Source organism: Alligator mississippiensis, chromosome 1 (assembly GCF_030867095.1).
Source record: "Alligator mississippiensis isolate rAllMis1 chromosome 1, rAllMis1, whole genome shotgun sequence".
Lineage (NCBI taxonomy): Eukaryota > Metazoa > Chordata > Crocodylia > Alligatoridae > Alligator > Alligator mississippiensis.
In genome coordinates this window covers 220,636,631-220,657,708 of record NC_081824.1, presented here as the reverse complement: position 1 = coordinate 220,657,708, position 21,078 = coordinate 220,636,631, and the positions used below count along the sequence as shown (strand labels likewise).

At 44.3% G+C, this 21,078-nt stretch overlaps 1 protein-coding gene across 5 annotated transcripts in view; it reads right to left on the bottom strand.

Annotated features, from left to right (window-relative positions):
- SEL1L2 (SEL1L2 adaptor subunit of SYVN1 ubiquitin ligase) overlaps window positions 1-21,078 on the bottom strand; it is a 108,266-nt gene that overhangs the window by 4,174 nt on the left and 83,014 nt on the right. For 4 of the 5 annotated variants that reach the window (XM_019500792.2, XM_059720124.1, XM_059720126.1 and 1 more), the window contains 6 exons: window positions 18,258-18,320; window positions 17,533-17,620; window positions 16,876-17,024; window positions 11,798-11,963; window positions 11,649-11,723; window positions 7,603-7,772 (listed from right to left, as the gene is read on the bottom strand). In XM_019500792.2, the coding sequence (XP_019356337.1) occupies window positions 7,603-7,772; window positions 11,649-11,723; window positions 11,798-11,963; window positions 16,876-17,024; window positions 17,533-17,620; window positions 18,258-18,320 (711 nt within the window). The remainder of the gene's footprint in view (window positions 1-7,602; window positions 7,773-11,648; window positions 11,724-11,797; window positions 11,964-16,875; window positions 17,025-17,532; window positions 17,621-18,257; window positions 18,321-21,078) is intronic. The other variant, XM_059720127.1, reaches the window with a different exon arrangement.

Here is a 21,078-nt window from a genome sequence, read left to right as displayed (position 1 = left end):
GTCACACAAAGATGCTTCCTGTTCCCTACAACCTGGTCCATGATGCTAGAATGTCAGGACCAACAAAATCCTAAGAACAACAAGCACCTTCTGCTCTCCAGAGATGCTTCATGTCTCTTGTGAGTGTCAGGGAACAATCCAGTTCTCATCATGCTTAGATTTAAGAGTGAATGGTGCAGCTCAGCCCATCAGTTATAAAAGCCTAGAAAGATTCTGATATTATAAAAGCCTTAGTCTATCTGTCTGTCCATAATGCTTTATTTGCACTCTGATTTACTGACTGAAACAGCCAATAAGAGTGCTCCAAGAGTGTTGGGACAAGAGACAGCATGGTGGAGCACTGCCATAACAGTGGGGGGACAGGTGATGGAGGAGAGTGGAAAGAGTGGGCCAGCCCCGAAGCAGCGGGTAGGGAGGGTGGGGGGAGAGGGCCCATTCCCCCCCGACCAGAGGAGAAGCGGGGTTGGGGCTAGACACAGGGCTCAGTCCCCCCATGATGACAGCCCAGCCCTGAAGCAGCCCTGAGGTGGCGGCAATGGAGGGAATGACACCAGGGTGGGGGGGGCATGAGGCCAGCAGCGCTGGCCTTCCCCTCCCCCCACCCACTGGAGGTGGCAGGGAGCCGAGGGGGGGGAAAATGGGCCTGGACACAGCGCAGTGGGAGGCGGGGAGAAAGGGAGGGGAGGGGAGGGAACGGCGCTGGACGAGAAGTGGGAGTGGGCTGGACATGCTCCATCACTGCCTGCCCTGCACCAAGGACAGGACCAGCAGGGAGGGACTGGGGACAGAATGCATGGGGGGGGCCAAGGCCAGCGGTGCTGATTTTATCCCCCTCACCCTACCCCCTGGAGCCAGCAGCAGGGCAGGGGAGGAGCGGGCCTCCTTCCTGCCTTGGGCCCGGGTCTGGGCCCATTCCTTCCTCACCCCCCCTCCCCCACATCAGCCCTGAGCCCACTTCTACCATCCCCCTGCTGCGGGGAAGGGGGGAGTGGGCCTGGACCCCAAGCAGCAGTAGGGAAGGAGGGGGGCGGACACGGGTCTCCATCCTCCCGCCCCCCCATTATTCTTGATGGGCAATTGGCTAGTCAGTCATAAAAGCCTAGAAAGATAGAACTAAGCTGCAGTGATCTGCAGAAAGTAGTTGTTACAGGCCATGACCCTCAAATTTGCATTCAATACATCACTCTTTCCCTAGGGAGTGATTTACATATTAGAATGGAAGTGCTGGACAGCTGTAGTAATGCAAAGTACAGGTGATTGCATCTTCTCCCAAAAAACAAATTCTTAGTAGCTTCTATTATAAAGATTTACTTTAGGGAGTCTATAGTCTAGACTAGCGGTTTTCAACCTGTGATCCGCAGACCCCTGGGGGTCCACAGACTACATCCAAGGACTCCATGAAAGATGACTATGATCAACCAAAAGTATGTCAATACCTACAGGTGTCTGCACCTCCATTCAGAATTTCCAAAGGGGTACGTACCTCCCTTCAAATGTTTAGGGGTCCACAAATGAAAAAAGGTTAAAAACCACTGGTCTAGACAGAGGTTTGTAATCTGTCATAGGTACAACTGTAGTCTTAAAGGTAAAGAAAACCCCTTTGCTATAGGAGCAATATATGCACAGGCCCATTGTATTGATAGAGTAACTGAAAAGACTTGCCAAAAGTAACAGGAAATTTAGGGGAGACCAGAAAATAGCTTCCCTTATGTCTGAAATGGCATATCCTTGTATTATCCAAAGCATTTCTCTCAGTTTGTTGTAAATCTCTTTAACCTTAGACTAGCTATAAGGTGGAAACTAGAATGCCTGTTTACCTTTATCAAGGGTTAAGTATGAGACAAGCACAAAGCACTATTATTCACATAGTCTCAGAGGTAACAATGCAGGCATTGGTGACTTTGGGACTGAGTGACCCATTGCTTTATTCCAGTGTAGCTCCATTGTAACAGGTAAAGTTGCTAACGTGATGTGAAGGAAGTCGGGAACTAAGGCTTTCAGATTCAAAGGCAAGCAAAGGTTTGGTACTTTCACTCTCCCATCACTTGCAAAACCCAACCAGTTAAAAGTAAGGAAATGCACAAGTCCAGATGATGATGTCCATGCAGAGCAAACAGTACAAAAAAATACCAATTACTTGGCTTTTGTCCTGCATTGTTTTTGCCAAATCCCTGGACTCTAGCAATTTGCCTTTAAAAACTTAGCAGGGTGCTGTTGTACCCCATTAGCAGAACATGCCACTTGAGGATGCCAAACCTGTCTTCTACTGACTTCCCAAAGAATATCTAATGAAGTTTAAGGTCTTGGACCACTTCAAGGTATTTATTATTATGTTATCTAAAAGATCACCTAGCGTGCTTTGAAAAGCAATAGTTGGTAAAGCTCAATATTGTATGAGTGCAGCTACTCTATGCAAGAGACAGCTTTCTTTGGGTAGTCTGAGACACCGAGACAAACTCCCAGCAGAATGGCCTTCCATTTCAAATGTGACGTGTATATCATAGAAACATAGAGCTGGAAGGGAACTCAGCAGGTCAATTTGTTTAAACATCCTGCTGAAAGCAAGATCATCTATGTCTAAACCACCCCAACCTTTGTCCTGGATGTTTCTGACACAGAAGTGTAATGTTTATGTATGTTCTCGTCTATTTGTATGGGCCAGGGAAGGGGCAGAAAGTAAACATCTAATCCTCTCTCTGAGGACAGGATCAGAGAAAAAACATTGCTTAATGTCCAGGGTGGGGAGGTCAGATTAAGAGTCTGCAAAGAATACATATTTCTTCACACAGTCTTTAAAAGCATGAAAAACTAAAGACTATTTTTTGCCTCTTCTAAAAGAAATGCAAACTGTGGCCCATGTGCAACAGCTTCTGTATGCGTGGAACATCAGTCAAGTGCCAGGATTAGGGCCTATTTATTTAAGGCTAATTAATGTTAACCACCTATTCAAGGCTATGCACAGACTTCTACCACAAATCAGTGTCTTTCTATTAACGCTTTTTCTACCAGTGTTCACGTGCAGTTGGAATCTATTAACACTACACTTAAAACTGTTCTCTCCAGTAACGTGACTTTTAACAGATGGTATTTCTCACTCAGCAGTGTGTTCCCCTTCAAGGTGCTTAAATAGTAATAAAAATGCACTAAAAGCCAACAACCCCTGGGCCAGTTAACACTTTGTATTGTAACAGAATGTGCATCTCTGTTTGTTGGTAGCGTATTTTGAATGTAGTACAAGATCTGATGTTTTTAACCAGTCTTTCCCTTTGTTAAGTGCCTACGAGTGTGTGCAAGTGATGTATTAAATAACTGTGTTATCACTTGACAACCTTTACCCATCTGTGAAAGGACGCTTAAAGTAAGGATGAAGATGGTTGATTGCCTTTACCTTTGATTTTGAAGTTTATAAAGAAAATACTGCTTCTGTTAACTGCAAAGTTTGAGCCTCCCTGTTCCAGAAGGGCTCCTTCTACAGTCTGTGACAGCACACAGTGACTGTGAGAGAATAAAACTCTGCAGAGAAGGGCATTGTAAATAAAAAGGTTCTGACTAAGGCAGTCATACAGGTGGGTTAGGGGAGACCCACCATAGGAAGCTACCAAATGTGTAGCTGTATGTGTGTGTTAATGGATCTGGGGAGGAAGCAAAGGTGAAAGGAAAAAGGAAGCTCAACCAAGAGGGGAAGTTGGCCAGCAAATTTCTTGCATCAGGCTTTATGCCCTGTTCATGACAGAATGCCTGATTCTTATCACTGAAATTCAAAAGACTGAGGAAAAGCAGCACAAAAGGAAAGAAGGACTCCTGGATGAGATTGTTCCCTATTGCCATGCCTATAATAACAATCAGTTTTCTTATTTTCATTGCTTTCTGATAGATTAGCTGCAACACAGGTTCAGTTTCTTGAGACATACAAAATGTTGGAACTTATTCACCATTCTTGTGTTTCTTCCCTCACCCACGTCTGCAGCATGAAGAGCTTTCTACTGGTATTCTACTTTCAAGCTGCATTGATGAGTTGTTTGCTTTTATAAATCCCATGATCTTGTTTTTGTTCTTTAACTAAGTGCACATCATTGTTGGGTTAAGATTCTTGAAGTTCATTCTGGCTCCAAAGTCATCTATGCAAATAAGCTAATGCAAAATGAAGATCCATGTAACCAGAGCAAATTCAACGAAACGCATATGTCTGTGGATGTTTTTTACTATTTGCTTGGACTTAGTAATACTTTAAGTGCTTTGAATTTTTCAGCTGGAAGGCTGTATCATTCTTGCAAATAGTGACATCTGTTTCACAAGAGATTTTTACATGAATACATTTCGGCAAAGAAAGTAAAGGCCAGATCTTCACAATTATGGACATATGACTGAATAGCTCAAGTGCTTACCCTGAAAATGTAATAGCATGGGCAAATAGCCCATTACTTACATAACAGCTCTCTTGCATATGTAATTCCCATGGTTGCTCTTACCATTTTATGCAAGAAGCAAGTATATCTAAGAGCGATAGCTTTTACTGAACCAACTGCATATTTGGGATAGAGTTAGACAAACTTTTGAATGCAAGACATTCTTCTTCAGGTTTCTAACCCAACTAAACCAACCTAGCAGTTGGTCCAATAAGAGATAACCTGAGAAATCCTTGCCTCTCACATAACTCCTGGACCATCACAGCTATAATTTCACTCTAGCACTACTTTATCATATCAGTAATTTTGTGCGCAAGCTAGTTGCAAAATTCCCCAAGAGGAGAAAAAGAATGAAAAAAACCCAACCCTTAAATGGTTGCTACTATTACATGCTACCCTGAGCAGGGGCTTGAAGCCTCAATAAGGGGTAGAGGATATGTTCTTAACCCAGCAGGCTTACACAGGTATCAAGTTTCATCCCAGTGGATTCCTGGTCTTCTCAGGTCCTGGAAGTTCAGTTTGCCAAGGCAGTGCTGTCTTGCTGACAGCACGGGTCCCATGAAAGAGAGGTTTGCTTATAACAAGCTAGCTTTGCTTATAACAACACTATTTTGAATGGGCATACAGCACTTCTGGCAGCAGGCTCTCTCTTGCCCTGCATGCCTCTCTATGACTAGGCATTATTTTCATAGCTCTCCCTGAGCTGTATCTTTGCTTATATACCAAAGGACAAAGGTTGGAAAATAAGAAGAGAAAAGCAATAAAAATGGGAAAAGCTATCAGATGGGCCTCTACTGTGGACAATGACTGACAGTGACCTATATTTATTGTCGCTATGCATTCAGGTTATGAGTTTCTGCCAGTCCTTTATATTCACCCTGGGATACGACTCAAGCTACTGTCTGTCTTTTGCTTCTTGTCACCAGTAATAAAGGTTTTGATGACTGAATGATGCTTGTAGTTATGCTTGAACAGCTCCATTGCTTTTGCTGAGTCTTTTGACAATTTAGTAAAATATTCTTGTTGCATGTGAGGGAATCAAATTCTGTCCCTTGTACCATAGCTGTGGTAGGTTGTAGAGCTGCCAAGAGTGAGGAGCAAACATTCACTAAAAGGAACCACCCTAATTTGGCATATGCATAGGAGGCAGAACTAGTGACTTAAAGGGTGTCATTTAAAAAGTGCTCTTCCAAGTGCCATGGCATTCTGAGTAGACTACAACAGAGCAAGATAATGGATAGTAAATCCTCTATCTCCTGCCCACATTCTCCAAGCATTCTCTTATCCTGTTGTGCAGCTACAAGAGCTGTCCACAAGGCACCAGCCACACCATGGCATCATCTGGAGTTATGGTGGGGTATACCAAAACCTCATAAATCCTCTTTTGATTTAATATATTTGTACCTGTAGCAGCAGAACCTTACTTTCCAAGAAAACAGAGGAGAGAGACTCACAAGAGGAAAGAGCAGTCAGTAGAGTGATAGAAGAGTCAATCATAGGACCTAGGCCAGGACTCCTGCAAATAAGTCAGATCAAGGACAGGGATGTTTACAAGACGTTACTTTTGTCAGGCTACAAACTTTGTAGCTCAATCAAAAATAAAGCTCACGTCCAAAGCTGGAGCTTGACAAAGAAACACCCTCCAGCCGGTAGGTGATAAAGGGTTGCTCTGTATCTGCCCTCACCCCATCACCTTACAGGCTCATTGATGGACTTGTGAGCCTTTTTAACTTACTTGTGTTTTAATCAGCTGCTGGTGTTCCAGTATTAGCACTCCTTTCAAGTTCCCAGCCTGCAGGCTGCCCTCTCACCCTTGCTGCCTTTAAAGGAGATGCAGGCAGCCCCAGGACTGGTAAGTGACCCCTCCCGAGCTGCTTGTATACCTTTTAGAAGTCCAGGTTTGCAGGCAGCCTGGGGCACTGATGGGTCCTGGGCTGCAGGAGCATTCCCCTTAAACTCTGTGGCCTACAAACAGTGGTAGGCACTTCCTGCATCTAAGAGTAGTAGGCACTTTCTGTGTCTTGGGCTGCTGCCACATAAGGCACTTAAAAGGGTGCGCAGGCAGCTCCAGAACTGTGAAGTGCTTCCCCAGTTGTGGGCTGTCCACACACCTTTCTGTCTCAGATCCAGAGGCTCCCCCTTCCCGGTCCCACTATTTGATAAGCAGGACAGGACGAGATACGTTCAGTGAATAACTTCTCTGAGGCAGGTTTGCCCTTTTAGTCATGTAATAAATGACTATCTGGTATGTTACCATTTAATGCATGAAACTTGCATTAATTGCATGATACATGTCACACTTGCCAGAGGCCAAGGGAAGAAATTGAGGTAGAGAAGGTAACAGATAGGACAGGATGTCGAAAACCTGAGGGTGCTGGGAAAGATAGGGAAGCCAGACAGAGATCCAGGAGGAAATGGGAAAACATAGGGCAGGAAAAGATGAATAGAGGTGAAGAAAAGGAAGCCACAAATAGAAAAGGATATAACCAGACATGGAGAAATGGGAAAGAGATGATAGGAAAGAGGAAAAAAAGACAAGTGCACACACGATTTGAAAGTCAGTTAGCTGTACAGATTGCCTGCTTCATAGAGCACAGAGTGAATATTGGGCCTGCAGTGGGAAGGGCTAAAGCAAACTGATACTTTCCCCTCTTGCCCTACAAACTTAGAATTAGAGTTGGGGATTTCTTCATGATTCCAAGGCAGCAACTGAATCTCAGCTAAGTTATGAAAAATTATGCCTTTTTTTTTCTCCAATCTTTTAAATTCAGCTTTGTTGTTCTTACTCTAAATTAATTGACTGTGTATTTTAATTTGAGTAAACTAATAGTCTTACTGGTGTCCTGTGGTTATGAAACACACAGGCTGATCACATTGTTCAATCTGAATTTCCATTTTTAATGTACTAACTTTCACAAACCATCTTCCTATTTGTGTGTTTATGGGATCAGGTGGAAGATCACTCAGCTGTTTCTCACCATGTTATTTCCATGCATATTTGTATATCGTAGTCTGTTTCATCCTCCTCTACAATTTTAATAATTATTTTTCCCCTAATTTTCTCCCAGATGAGAACTAGTGCCTCACCCAGAATATTTAATCAGCATAGTTCAAAACTATACCTGTTGACACTTTAAATTACAACATCTGTTTGTTAGTTTTACACATGAATGGGTCCATATGTGCTTCATATTACCTTTGGAATACCTAAACCATGTTCAAACATATATGCCAGATTAAACATGGCTTGAGCATTATGGTGATCAGCTGCCAGGCTGTAATAAAATGCTGCTGTGACATAATTCTTCTTGGTTCCATAACCGTAGAAGTGGTAGTCTCCAGTTTTGACTCTAGCAAATGCATTGCCTGGTGAAAACAGTAAAAAGAAAACAACCACGGCAAAAAAATCTAGAGTTAATTGTGCTTTTTGCCAAATTTGCTCCCCTAAAAAAATTACTTTCTTTTTTTTAATTGTTCAAAATGAATAAAATGAAATGTGCAGGACTAAGATTTTATATTATTAACAGAAACTGGATAGTGTATTTAAGAGGAGGGATTTGAGTCACAAGCACATTTAGAACAGTGAAGCAGGAATGATGTCCTAAATGGGTAGCATGGAAGAACATATGAGGATAACAAAGGAAAACAATTTGAAAAAAAATTGCTAGAAAGGCCATTTTGAATACAGAGAGAAGAAGGGAAAGTGGGCAATGATAAAGACTGAAATGTCTGCAGGGGGCGGAATTGTATAGAGTTTTGAAAATTAAAATGACAAACTGGTATCTGATGTGAAAGATGAGCAAAAGGGTTTACAAAACCAAGTGGCAAAAGACATTCTTGGCAGCAGCATTTTGGAGAAACAGAGGGGCAAGAAGACAAGCTGTGAGAGGGATATTGTCAAATCCACACACTATGGTTTCAGTGACAGAAGTAGTGAGGAAAGACAAGTTTTGGTCACTGAAGGGAAAGAGCAGATAAGACTAAGCAAGAGTCTAGATGTGTATGGAAAAAAAAGTGTGACATACAAATCTAGGTTTGAGAGTCATGATGACAAGGAAAAGCATGGGAATTTTGATGACAGAAAGGGGAAAGAGGAAAAGCCTTAGTCTGGCAGACGAGAGGAAATTAATTGTTCACATTTAGTTACCAATAATAAAGCGTATGAGATTCATAGAGTGTAAGGCTGGAAGGGACCTTGGAAAATCATCAGGTCCAGCCCCCTGCACCAGGCAGGAAAAATGACAGGTGGGGGTCAGGGGACCCCAACAAGGTGACTGCCCAGTCTCCTCTTCAAGATTTCCATGGTAGGTGATTGCACCACCCCTGGAGGGAGCTTATTCCACAGTCCAGACACCCTAGTTGTGAAGAAGTTTGTCCTAATGTTAAGCCTGAAACAGTCTTCCAGGAGTTTTGTGGCCATTACTCCTAGTTTTCCCCCAGGTTGCCTTGGTGAACAATTGTTCACCGAGCCCCTGAAGTATTCCCCTGATGTAGCAATAAGCCGCTATCAGCCTTTTCTTTTTCAGGCTGAAGAGTCCCAGGTCCCTCAGCCTTTCCTCATATGGCTTGCCGTACAAGCGAAGAGAATCATATGGGTGGCCCTTCTCTGGACTCAAGTTTTGCCATGTCCTTGTTAAAATGCAGTGCCCATAACTGGACGCAGTATTCTAGTTGGGATGTCACCAGTGCTGAGTAGAGTGGAAGGACCACCTCCTTGGTCTTGTTGGAGATGCATCGATTGATACATGCCAGAGTATTATTTGCCCTGCTGGCAACAACATCTTACTGCCAGCTCAATTCATATCATGGTCCATTATTACCCCCAGGTCTCTTTCATTCAGTGCTGGTCAGGTTGGCGTTGCCAAGCCTGTAGTTGCGCAGGGGATTGTTTGTCCCCAGCACTTTACACTTCTCAATGTTGAACCTCATCTGGTTCTGACTTTCCCAACCTGCTAGCCTGTCTAGATCCAGCTGTATCTGTAGCCTATCTTCAAATGTGACCATGCTTCCCCATAACTTGGTGTAATCCGTGAACTTGGCCAGTGAGCTCTTCACCCCCACATCCAAATCATTGATGAATATGTTAAAAAGTACAGGACCAAGTACTGACTCCTGCGGGACACCGCTGTCCACTTCTCACCAGGATGACACGGATCCATTCGCTAGGACTCTCTGGATCCTACCCTGCAGCCAGCTTCCTACCCACCTAACCATCTCATGGTTAAGCCCAGTATCTTCCGATTTTCTCACAAGAACATTGTGGGATACCAGATCAAAGGCTTTTTGGAAGCCAAGGTACACAATATCCACCGCTTCTCTCTTATCCAGGTAGTGAGTTACCTGATTGTAAAAGAAGATGAGGTTGGCAAGATAAGATCTCCTCGCAACGAAGCCATGCTGGCTGAAATTCAGAATCCTATCTTTTGCAAGCCTATCAAACATAGGCTCCTTAATGATTTTTTCCAGATGCAGTTCCTGCTATACAGCTAGAACTATAGAAGGAGGTACAGTAAAGGGGTTGGAAAAGATTTGGTTGTCATTAAGGTAAAGATGATATTTCAAACAATGAGAAATAGATTCAATCACTAAGACAACAAGTATGAAGGGAACTTAAACAAATCCTTCCCACCCCCACCCTGCAGTGCTAACAGATCAGGAAAAAGGATATAGACAAGCTGACAAAAACAATGGAGTTCAACTAGCAAGGAAAGAAGAAAGGTCAGAGTTTGGAGACTTAAGTCTCAAGGAGAGGGAAAGAATGACTAGCATGATCAGGAATTAGGTGGAAAGAGACTAAAGAGACTGTTGAACAAGGTGAGGGGAAAATCATTGATGATTTTAGTAAAGCAGCTAGTATAGGATCTGACAAAGTAGGCTGTCACCTATGAAGGCTTATGTCTTTCTGAATGAGGTGCTAAGTACAGACATTCTAAAAGCCTGCATCAAAAGTACTCCAGATATTGCACTTAGTTTAAAGTGCTATAAGTTAGAGTATGTTTGAACCGAACAGACATTCTCCATTTGGTGGAAGGGAGGCTTGCACTCCTCAAGGCCAGCAAGTAGGGGGAGCTCTCACATGCCACCCAGCATGACCCATGGATTCCCCAGGTTGCCAGAGACTCCTGAACACAGCTGAATGGGCAAGCCATCTCTGACTGGCTGCCTGGTACAGAGGAGCAGTCAACCCCTCACTGCTCTGTCAGTGATGGGAATCAGAGAAGCAGGGTTGGAAGGGACCTCTGGGCCAAGCTGGGGACACCCGGGGGCCAGGATCTAGGTAGGGGAGCCCATCTGCTGACTGCTGGAGGGGGCAAGCTGGGCAACGGCATCTCTACTGAGATGCAACAGGGGCTGGGTGCATCTGTTCTGCCTACATCTGCCACAGATCGGGGTGAGGAGGGGATCAGTGCAGAATATGATCGCTCAGGGCCAGGCTGGATATGGATGTGAACACAGACCTCCCCCAAACCCACCAAACACCAGTAGCAGTGGTGGCAGCAGATCCACTCCCTGCCCACTGCACCATGGCTCTGCTCAGGGCCAGGCTGGAGACCCATGCATGCATGCACGCACACATACATATGTATGCATGCATGTATGTGTATAGTCCCCTGCCCCCGCCCCTTCTCCCTGCAGAGATCCACCATAGGCCTGAGTTGCTTTTTCCCGTGCTGTGAACTCTGGAGGGGAGGGGAGGGTAAAGGAGCCCCCATGCCATGAGGGGGCCCAGCCTGGCCCCCACCAAGACCAGAACTGGGAAGCTGGGGGAGGGGTGACCAGCAACGGGGCTCCTTTTCTACCTGTTCCCCTACCAAAGTTCCCCGTATGGCAAAAAGCAGCGCTGTGCTGCAGCTCCTGGCTGCAGCTGGGGGAAAGGAGCTCCCCCTGCCTGGAGGGAGGACACAGGACTGGATCAGAGGCTGTCTCTGACTTGGGTCAGGGACAGCCAAGGGGATGGAGCCAGCCTGATGTTTGGGCAGAGCAGATGAACTCTGCTTGAGGTGAGCATGCTGCCCCATGAGGAGCCCTTGGGATACTAGCAAATGCAACCTAGCTTAATGCCTGATGGGATGTGGCACAGACATTCAAAAGAGCACTTTAACCTAAAGCATTTTAGTCTGATAGCACATCTATAGGGGTTAACTTAGAGCTCAATCCACACTGAGAAGTGGAGCTGAGGAAATTCATACTAATAAGAGTGGGCAGCTATAAACAGTTTACTTCTAACTCAGGGTTACATACCTTGAGCTGCAGCTCTCTTCCACAGGAGAAATGCCAAAGGATACTTGTGATCTTCCCTGAGAATTTTAACCTTTTCTGTAAAAGACACTGAATTAGCATGGTTTACAAGACACTTCAATATATATGGGAGAGAAAATAACTGATCTTACCAGATTCCAAAATGTAAGCTGAATTACTTTGAGCTACTTCATATCCCATTTCTGCTAAAAATGCATATTGAACAAGAGATGAATCTGTCTCACCGGCCTGGTAAGCAAAGTATGCAGTCAGGAACTTCTCCGACCAACTTCCCAGTTCACAAACGCTTCGGTAGAGCTGAACAGAGGCACAGTGACAGAACAAACCCGTGAAATTTTATCCCTAATCAGAAGCAATAATTTGAGTAGTTTGCTATTTTTGTAGCATGCAGCAGAGCTAATTATGATATTTGTGCACATTATTTACAAAAAAAGAAGTTATGTTAAACTGCATCTTTCACTGGTATAGAGGTATCATTAAAACATAGATGAATTCATGCCTAGTTTAACATTTTTGCCTTACCTACATATAAAGAAATAGAAGTAATCAAGATTGTCATGTAAGACTTCATATAAGAGGGGGTATTTCAGATGCTCTGCTAAGTATCAAGCCACAAATAAGAATAGCAAAACTGATTAAAAGATCTTTAGGGCAAGAAGGAACCATTGTGATGATGCAGTCTGACCTACTTCACAGTATAGGGCACTGAACTTGCCAGAATTAATTCCTGCTTCAGATCCAATACCTGTCCTTGAACTAGTATACATCTTTAAAAAAAAAATCTAAACTTCACTTTATAATTTCTACTGGTAGGCAATCCATTATCAATGATGGTAGGTTGTTCCAATGATTAATTACCCTCAGTGATAAATATATGTGCCTCACTTCCAGTTTAAATGAACCTACTTTCAACTTTCAGCTCATGGTTTTTGTTATACCTTTGCTAGCCTGAAGTGGATTATCAGTGGATTCCCTTGTTGATAGTTATAGCTTCTGATGAAGTCACTCTTTGTCTTCTCTTTTATAAATTAAATCAACTGAGCTCCTGAGTCTTTCAGTATCAGGCAAGTGTTCCAATTCTTTAATCATCCTTGTGGAATTTTTCTGGACTTTTTACAATTTAAGAAGGTCTTTACTTGTTTGTACATGTGACAAAATTAGCTGTTAAAGCGGCTTAATTGCCCTTATGCGCCACATTACTGGCATGTCTGTTCACACCTGCAGCGGTGAATTTCTCTTTAATTTCATCATGATGTACACATTCAGCATATTTCACTTTAAATGACCTTATGACATAGCAAGGTAAAACCCATCCATTGTGTTTTAGTTTGCTATGTAACAAAGTGCAACAGTGCACAGAGTGCTGGAATGGGCCAATGTGGTCCCCATTTTCAAGAAGGGGAGGAAGGAGGACCCAGGCAACTATAGGCCAGTCAGTCTCACCTCCATCCTAGGCAAAGTCTTTGAAAAAATTATAAAGGCTCACACTTGCGAGAGCCCGGCAGGACAAATTATGCTGAGGGGAAACCAGCACCGGTTCGTAGCAGGTAGATCATATCTGACTAATCTAGTCTCTTTTTATGACCAGGTTACAAAACACCTGGACGCGGGAGTAGGGGTTGACATCATTTACTTAGACTTTAGGAAGGCCTTCGATGCGGTATCCCACCCCATACTGGTGAACAAGTTAAGAGGCTGTGACTTGGATGATTGCACGGTCTGGTGGGTGGCAAATTGGCTGGAGAGTCGCACCCAGAGAGTCGTAGTGGATGGGTTGGTATCGACCTGGAAGGGTGTGGGCAGTGGGGTCCCGCAGGGCTCGGTCCTTGGACCGATACTCTTCAATGTCTTCATCAGCGACTTGGATGAGGGAGTGAAGTGTACTCTGTCCAAGTTTGCGGATGACACAAAACTATGGGGAGAAGTGGACACACCGGGGATCAGGGAACAACTACAAGCAGACCTGGACAGGTTGGACAAGTGGGCAGAAAACAACAGAATGCAATTCAACAAGGAGAAATGCAAAGTGCTGCACCTAGGGAGGAAAAATGTCCAGCACGCCTATAGCCTAGGAAATGACCTGCTTGGTGGCACGGAAGCGGAAAGGGATCTTGGAGTCCTAGCGGACTCCAAGATGAACAGGAGTCGGCAGTGTGATGAAGTCATCAGAAAAGCTAATGGCACTTTATTGTGCATCAGGAGATGCATGACGAATAGATCCAAGGAGGTGATACTTCCCCTCTATCGGGCACTGGTCAGACCGCAGTTGGAATACTGCGTGCAATTTTGGGTGCTGCACTTCAAGAGGGATGCGGATAACCTGGAGAGGGTCCAGAGAAGGGCCACTCGTATGGTTAAGGGCCTGCAGACCAAGCCCTACGAGGAGAGACTAGAGAAACTGGACCTTTTCAGCCTCCGCAAGAGAAGGTTGAGAGGTGACCTTGTGGATGCCTATAAGTTCATCACGGGGGCACAGAAGGGAATTGGTGAGGTTTTACTCACCAAGGCGCCCCTGGGGGTTACAAGAAATAATGGCCACAAGCTAGCAGAGAGCAGATTTAGACTGGACACTAGGAAGAACTTCTTCACAGTTCGAGTGGCCAAAGTCTGGAACGGGCTCCCAAGGGAGGTGGTGCTCTCCCCTACCCTGGGGGTCTTCAAGAGGAGGTTAGATAGGCATCTAGCTGGGGTCGTCTGAACCCAGCACTCTTTCCTGCCTATGCAGGGGGTCGGACTCAATGATCTATTGAGGTCCCTTCCAACCCTAACATCTATGAATCTATGGAAGCCCAGATGTGCTTGGGAAAGCTTGGTTTTGGTGGCCTTCCAGCACCCTGTGCACTATCCCTGCTGCCTTCTCCCACCACCAGCACACCCAGCTGCCCTCCTGCCACTTTGCTGCACTGACCCAGGGGCAAGCCAGCCTGTTCCCAGGGGGTCCCAAGCACTGGGAAGACGTCAGGGATGGTGCACAGGGTGCTGGAGCCTACCTGCCTCCCCCACAGCTGCAGGGTGAGCTGCTAGCACCCCAAATGGTCCCTGACCTGCAGGGGGTCCCAGTCCTTCCCTGTGCAGTGGTGGTGCACCTGGGCAGCACTCACCCACTAGTAGCCCACCCGGGTGGTCCCAGGGGGTGCCACTGCCGCAGAGGGAAGGACCAGGACCTCCCACAGCTCAGGGACCATTTGGCCTGCCAGCAGCTTGGCCCCCAGCCACAGGAGAAGGCTTTGGGGGAAAAAAAGGATCAGGCCCCTTATGGCTTTTTTTTTTCTCCTGGAGCCTGCCTACATCTCCCACAACTAGGGGACGAGCTGCTGGCAGGCCAAGCAGCCCCTGAGCTGTGGGAGCCCCCGGTCCTTCCCTCTGCACCAGCAGTGCCGCTTGGGACCACCCAGGTGGGCTGCTAGTGGGTGGGTGCTGCCCAGAGGGTGCCACCACTGCAGAGGATTTTAGATCCTGCAGTTCAGGGCCCACTGACAGCTCACCCCTTGGCCGTGGGAGAGGCAGGCAGACTTTGGGAAAAATAAAGATCGGGCCCTCTTTTTTTTTCTGGCAGACCTGCCCATGGTAGCTGGGGTGGGGGGGGCGGCACGCAGGGGCGGGCATCACTGTGACGTGATGGAAGTCCCTTTATTGAAATAATGGGTTTTTAATTGACACAATTAAAAACCCACCATTTCAATTTAGGGAGAACTAAAACCCCATCATGTGTACAAGTACCTTCAGACACCAGAACTGGATACAGGATTCTAATATCTACACTAATGCTGAGTATAAAGATAATATAACCTACCTACTCTCCTATTTTATCTATTCCCCTGTTTATACATCAACTATCACATTAGTCTTTTTAATCACAGAGCTGCACTGGAAGCTCATGTATTCATCATGAACCCCAGCCCTTTTTAACAGCCTTTCACAAGACACAGCATCGACTGACACGGAACAGGGTCAAACAATTGAACCAGATGAACAAAATTTAATTTGGAGTGCAATACCTTGATGAACTGAGGCAAAATGGTGTGGTGTTAGCCTCTTACCTGGCTAAGCTGGGAGATATGTAGGTCTATATTCTATGCCACAAGATATCACCAAAGGCACTGGCTGTCTGTGACTGGCATCCATTGGCGAGATTGCACTCTCCCACAGATTAACAATGATCTGGTTATACTACTAGCTAATACTTTGGCATTCAAAAGCACCTTTCTCCCATTAATTTTAAAGCACATCAAAATTAAAATATGTATGCAAAGATATTTTCCCAGAAATCCTCTAGTGTTGAGAGAGGTGAAGGGAATTGAAATTACACTGGTGCACTGTGGCTTGTGGATAATTTTTTGGAAAATGTAAGGACACTCATGGAAGATTCTGTAGAAGAATAAGTAACTAAGTAACTATAAAAGACCACATTATACATGTACAGTTGAAAAGGCAGTGTAAAAAAAATATAATCTTAACAAAAATGCCAGCTAATTGTCTGAGTGGGACAGATAAACTGAATGTATTTATAGTACATAGAAAAGAGTTAATTAACCAAAAACCACCCAAAAATCTTCAATCTATATTTAAAATGTTCTATTGATAGTCAAATATTTAAGGACTTAAAATATTTAGAGGTTTTAGGTCAAATCAAACATTTAGAGCTTGGAGATTAGGAAGAACTTTCTCACTAGAAGGGGTGGTTAAGTGCTGGAGCAGGCTACTGAGAGAGGTTGTGGAGTCCCCATCCCTGGAAGTTCTCAAGAGCAGATTGGAGAGACACTTCACTGGTATAGTTTATAGACAGAGATGATCCTGCAATGAGCAGAGAGCTGGACTAGATGGTCTCATGAGGTCCCTTCCAGCCCTACGTTCCTATGATCTTACAGAAAGATTCGACTTTACTTTCAAGAAGTGTTAAATAAGAGTACTTGAACGTATGTTGTTAAATGACTTAGTGTTACAAAATAGACTTAAAGGTGTAAAAGCTGTCACACTTGGATGTTGTGGGTTACCTTCAACTCTAATTTACAGTGGTGTAATCCAGAACCAATCTAAACAGATGTTCCTCTCTGACATCTGCAAGTACAGACTTTGGATACAAGAGAACAGAGAACCTCTATGGAAACCAGGGAAAAAAAAGTTAAAAAACAAACCAAAAATTACCCCCTCCCCCCAGGTATTATTTACATAACTAATAACTTTTTTTTTTAAAGAAAACATGATTTACCTCAACTGCATTTTGGCATGATCTAAACACTCCTGTTCCTGCAGCGTACATCTGGCCCAAGTAATAAACAGCAATGGGTTGCCCATTTTGAGATGCCACGTAAAAATATTTGAAAGCAAGTTTATAGTCTTTCTTGACTCCAGTGCCAGCTGCAAATCAGATTTAGATCGATATATTTGTAAATATATCAATACCAGATTAATGCCTGGTCCTTACATACCTAAGGGACCATCTCCTCCTCTATGTCCCACGCAAATCTCTAAGGTGAGTCAAGAGCAACCACATACAAGGTCTCTCTGTATGCCACATTTGTGCAGTGCAAACACGTGGGATGTCATTTTCAGGAGTAACTCTTCAGTTTTGGAACTTCCACCCCCTTGCAGCCCATCAGAAGTGTTAAAAGACCTTATTTGCGTAGGCTTTTAGCAGGGAGGGTTAAGTCATAGGCTGTTATTTAGGGCACTGTTTGGGGAATTGTTTTATTATTTATTATTTTTTCATCTTGTTTATTATTCTTTTATATTTTATCTGTTTTAGGATTTATCTTGTTTTATTGTAACCCACTCTGAGCCTTTTGGGGGGAGGGATGGCATATAAATCAAATAAGTACATACATAAATAGATAATACAGTTTTTTGGTAAAGACACAAAACTTACAGTGATACATGATTCCTAGCTGGAGCTGTGCATCTGCCAGACCTTTCTCAGCTGCTTCTTCAAAGTACTTAAAAGCTACAGTGTAGTTCTGAAAGGTAAAGTACCCTCTGTTGTAGAAAGTTCTGTGAATCTTCCCTCATGGTAAAAATTTAGTACTCAGAAAAGAGACAAAAATGTTTCATTTTTGAGTGGCAGTGTTTAATGGCAGAATGTTAGTTGTACCCCATTAAGTGAAAGGAACAAAAAAGTCAAATCATATTTTTCTCCAATGTGCAGGTTGCTTACTATGTGAGACCTTAACCGCATTCTGATCTCAGATTAGTTTTCCACAGTGCAATGCCATAGAGTTCAATGAAATAATTCACATTTTTTAAACAAATGTAAATAGAATCAAGTTCATTTTGTTTTCATTCTTCTCCTTGCACTCTAGCCTTGATTCTTCTTCTGTCTTAAATGAGTATAAAGCAGGAAAAATGCCATGAAAGATGCACAATGATGTATTCAGAGTACAACAAAAATTGTCAGACTTGCAGTGGTACAAGGCTATTTGTTTAAATTAAATTCTAATTTAAATGATACACTATTTGTGTTCTAGTCTCCTATTAAAGGAGATTATAGTGGACAATATCCAACTAAAGATAATACTGATTAAACATTTTAGTATTTCTGACTTCTACTAGTTACACTGTAAGAAACATGTTTGAAGTGACAAAAGTAATTCTTACCAATGGGACTCCTCTTCCTTGGAAATAAAGAAGACCTAGTCCCCATATTCCAACAGCATTGCCCTAAAATAATGTATTATTTGCTTTTAATTCTTCAGTAAATACATTTTAAAAATTCTTGTCTTAAACAAAAATGTGTAAAACAGGGCTGTCCACCTTGTAAGTGGCTGGGAGCTGCACACCAGTGTGGGCTGAACCAGGTGGGGCCACACAGCATGCAAGCCACACCAGCACAAGCCACAGACCGTCTAGGACACACACTATGTTGGCATCCCTCCCACTGAACTGTGCCACACAGGTGTCCCAGCTACACTGTGCCTGTGGGCACCCTGCCCCCACCCTCAGCTTCCCAGCCACTGCTTCCCCCAACTGCACCAGCTGCTGTGGACCGTGGGCTCCTCCAGCACTATACTCGCTGGGATGGGAGTGGAAGCCAGAGGAGGGAGGGGAGCTAGGAGATTTGTCTACAGCAGACCGGAGCAACGGGGGCAAGCAGCAACCGTGTGTGAGCCTGGGGGTTGCAAACTAACCTACTGGAGGCTCATACAGCCTGCAGGCTGCCAGTTGGACTGCGCTGCTATAAAATAGCTGCTAACTATTATTATTTACACTTACCTTGTACTATTTATATAGGGAACTTAGAACTATGAATTCAGATACTAATTTATAGACCAACACTAAATTAGTACTTCCAAGCTGATGAATCTCATGGGACCCTGGAACCTAAAAAAACAATGTGTAAAGATACAATAGGACTTGTTTCTACCTTAAGGGTGCATGCAGGGAGCATACTCTGCATGGTATAAAGTCTCCCCTCTCATGTGAGAAGTGCTCTTGATCATCGTTGCAGTAGTGACACTGGTCTTGAATATTATGGAAGCTCCTTAAGGTCTGGATCAGCAGTGGTCTGCTGGTCTGACATTTTTAACTGAAATGTCCTGAATCATTGGAACTGAAATACTTTGTAGAGACTTAAATTCAGTGAAGTTTCAATAGACCCCTACCTGCCAGACAGGGTCCCATCACATATGTGCTTGGTTTCTGAACAACTTACTCAGCTCTTGGCAAGCACCTGGGTCCTCCTAAGCCAGGGCTTCAGGGTCCTTGGCTCCAGGGCAGACTGCCATGTGAATTGGCTTGGAGTTGGAGACTGTAGCAGTGTCCACACAAGCATAGACATTTGTTTCCCTAGGGACAAGTAGCAGTGGCACACACTTCTCCCTCAGGAATGGTTGTGCCATGTGCTCTCTGGCATGCGTCAGGTTACCTCAGGTCGGGTAGGGGAGGCTGGGGTAAGTACTGGGCTGGCTGGAGTGTGACTCAGGCCAGCAAGGCTCCGGTTTTGGGTGGTGTGCACTACTGCCATGTGTGCCACTCCACGTTTTTTTTTGCACAAGTTTTTTTGAACCTAGGATCTCCTTGCAGGGCAGAGAACAGCTGAATGTACGGTATGTGGTGCCGCAGACACGTCCTCATCTGGACGTGGCCTGCAGGGCTTCCAGTGCTCCTGAACAACCTACTGACAGACTGCCGAAGAGCCAAGGCTACCTTCTTTTTCATGAATGACTGCAAACTGTTTATTTTCATTCTGAACTAGATCAAAACCAAGTTGAAATGTCAAAAATCTGCACAAAATGCTTTGTAACGTCTTTCTAGCCTGGACTCATGTGGAAGGTGGGATCTTGAGAAGTATGCAGGCTAGAGGAGGTGTAGGTAGACTGTGTTGGGTCCATTTTTTACTCCACTGGTCCTGCAAAGCTTCAGCCATATTATATTCATTCCAGCTTCACCATACTGAGGATCAAAGGAGGGGCAAACCCAGAAATAACGGTCTGCTGTAAAGCCTGGTAATAGTGTTTCATTGAAGCTGTGCTATCAATGGCTGTTGGAGAGAGATTCTGTGTGAACAGTCCTGGACACTGCATGTGACTGTAGGTGAGATGTGTCTTTCGTTCTTCAGAGGGGCCCAAAGCCAACTCTCCTCCCAAAAAAGAAATCCTTCTGAAGAAGAGGAAATAGTCCCTCTTCATTTTATTACACACAGTTATATAGTTTCAAGGTTCAGACGGAGCCAGCCCAAACTAGAATTTTGAAAGTCTGTATTTACTACAGTTTCAACAACTATTTGCTTTTTGTTACTCAGTTCACATGATCTTATTCCAATTCATAAGATATTTAGCAGAAACAGTTGTGTTTTGGCCAAAGCAAATAGTCAGTAATGAATGATATATGTAAGCCAGCTCATAAAAGCAAACAGTCCTATACCATCTTAGCTTCCTTGTCTTGATTGTTTCCTTAATGGTTTCTTGAAAGTTATGTTGTTCATCCTTTGTGAGCGAAGATGACAGCATCTGGGGGGGGGGGGGAGAAAGGGGAGAAGAGAGAAAGGAAGCAGGAAAGAAAAAGGGAGGGAGAAAAGAGAAAGGAAGAGAAAAAGGAAAAAGGAGAAAGAAGAGAGAGGAAATAGAGAGGAGCAGGGTGGAGGCTAGGTCACGTGGGTACGCAGGTGACTTATAAGCCCTATCTTTGCCCTGAACAATCTGCTGCAGTTGGGGTAGGAGAGCAATGAGGACTGGACACAAGAAGTCCTCGTTTTCCTAGCCACACACTTCCTTGCTGCCTCTGCCGTGCGCTGCTTGAAGGCCAGTGCTCCACTTCGGACCGATGACCTCCATGATGGATGGTCACGAGTGATTTGCTCCCACAACCCTGGGTCAATGCCAAAACTCTTTAGAGACATCTTTAGGGTGTCCTTGTACTGCTTCTTTGGTGCAACGCGAAAGTGTACTCCATTTAACAGTTTGCCATAGAAGATTTTCTT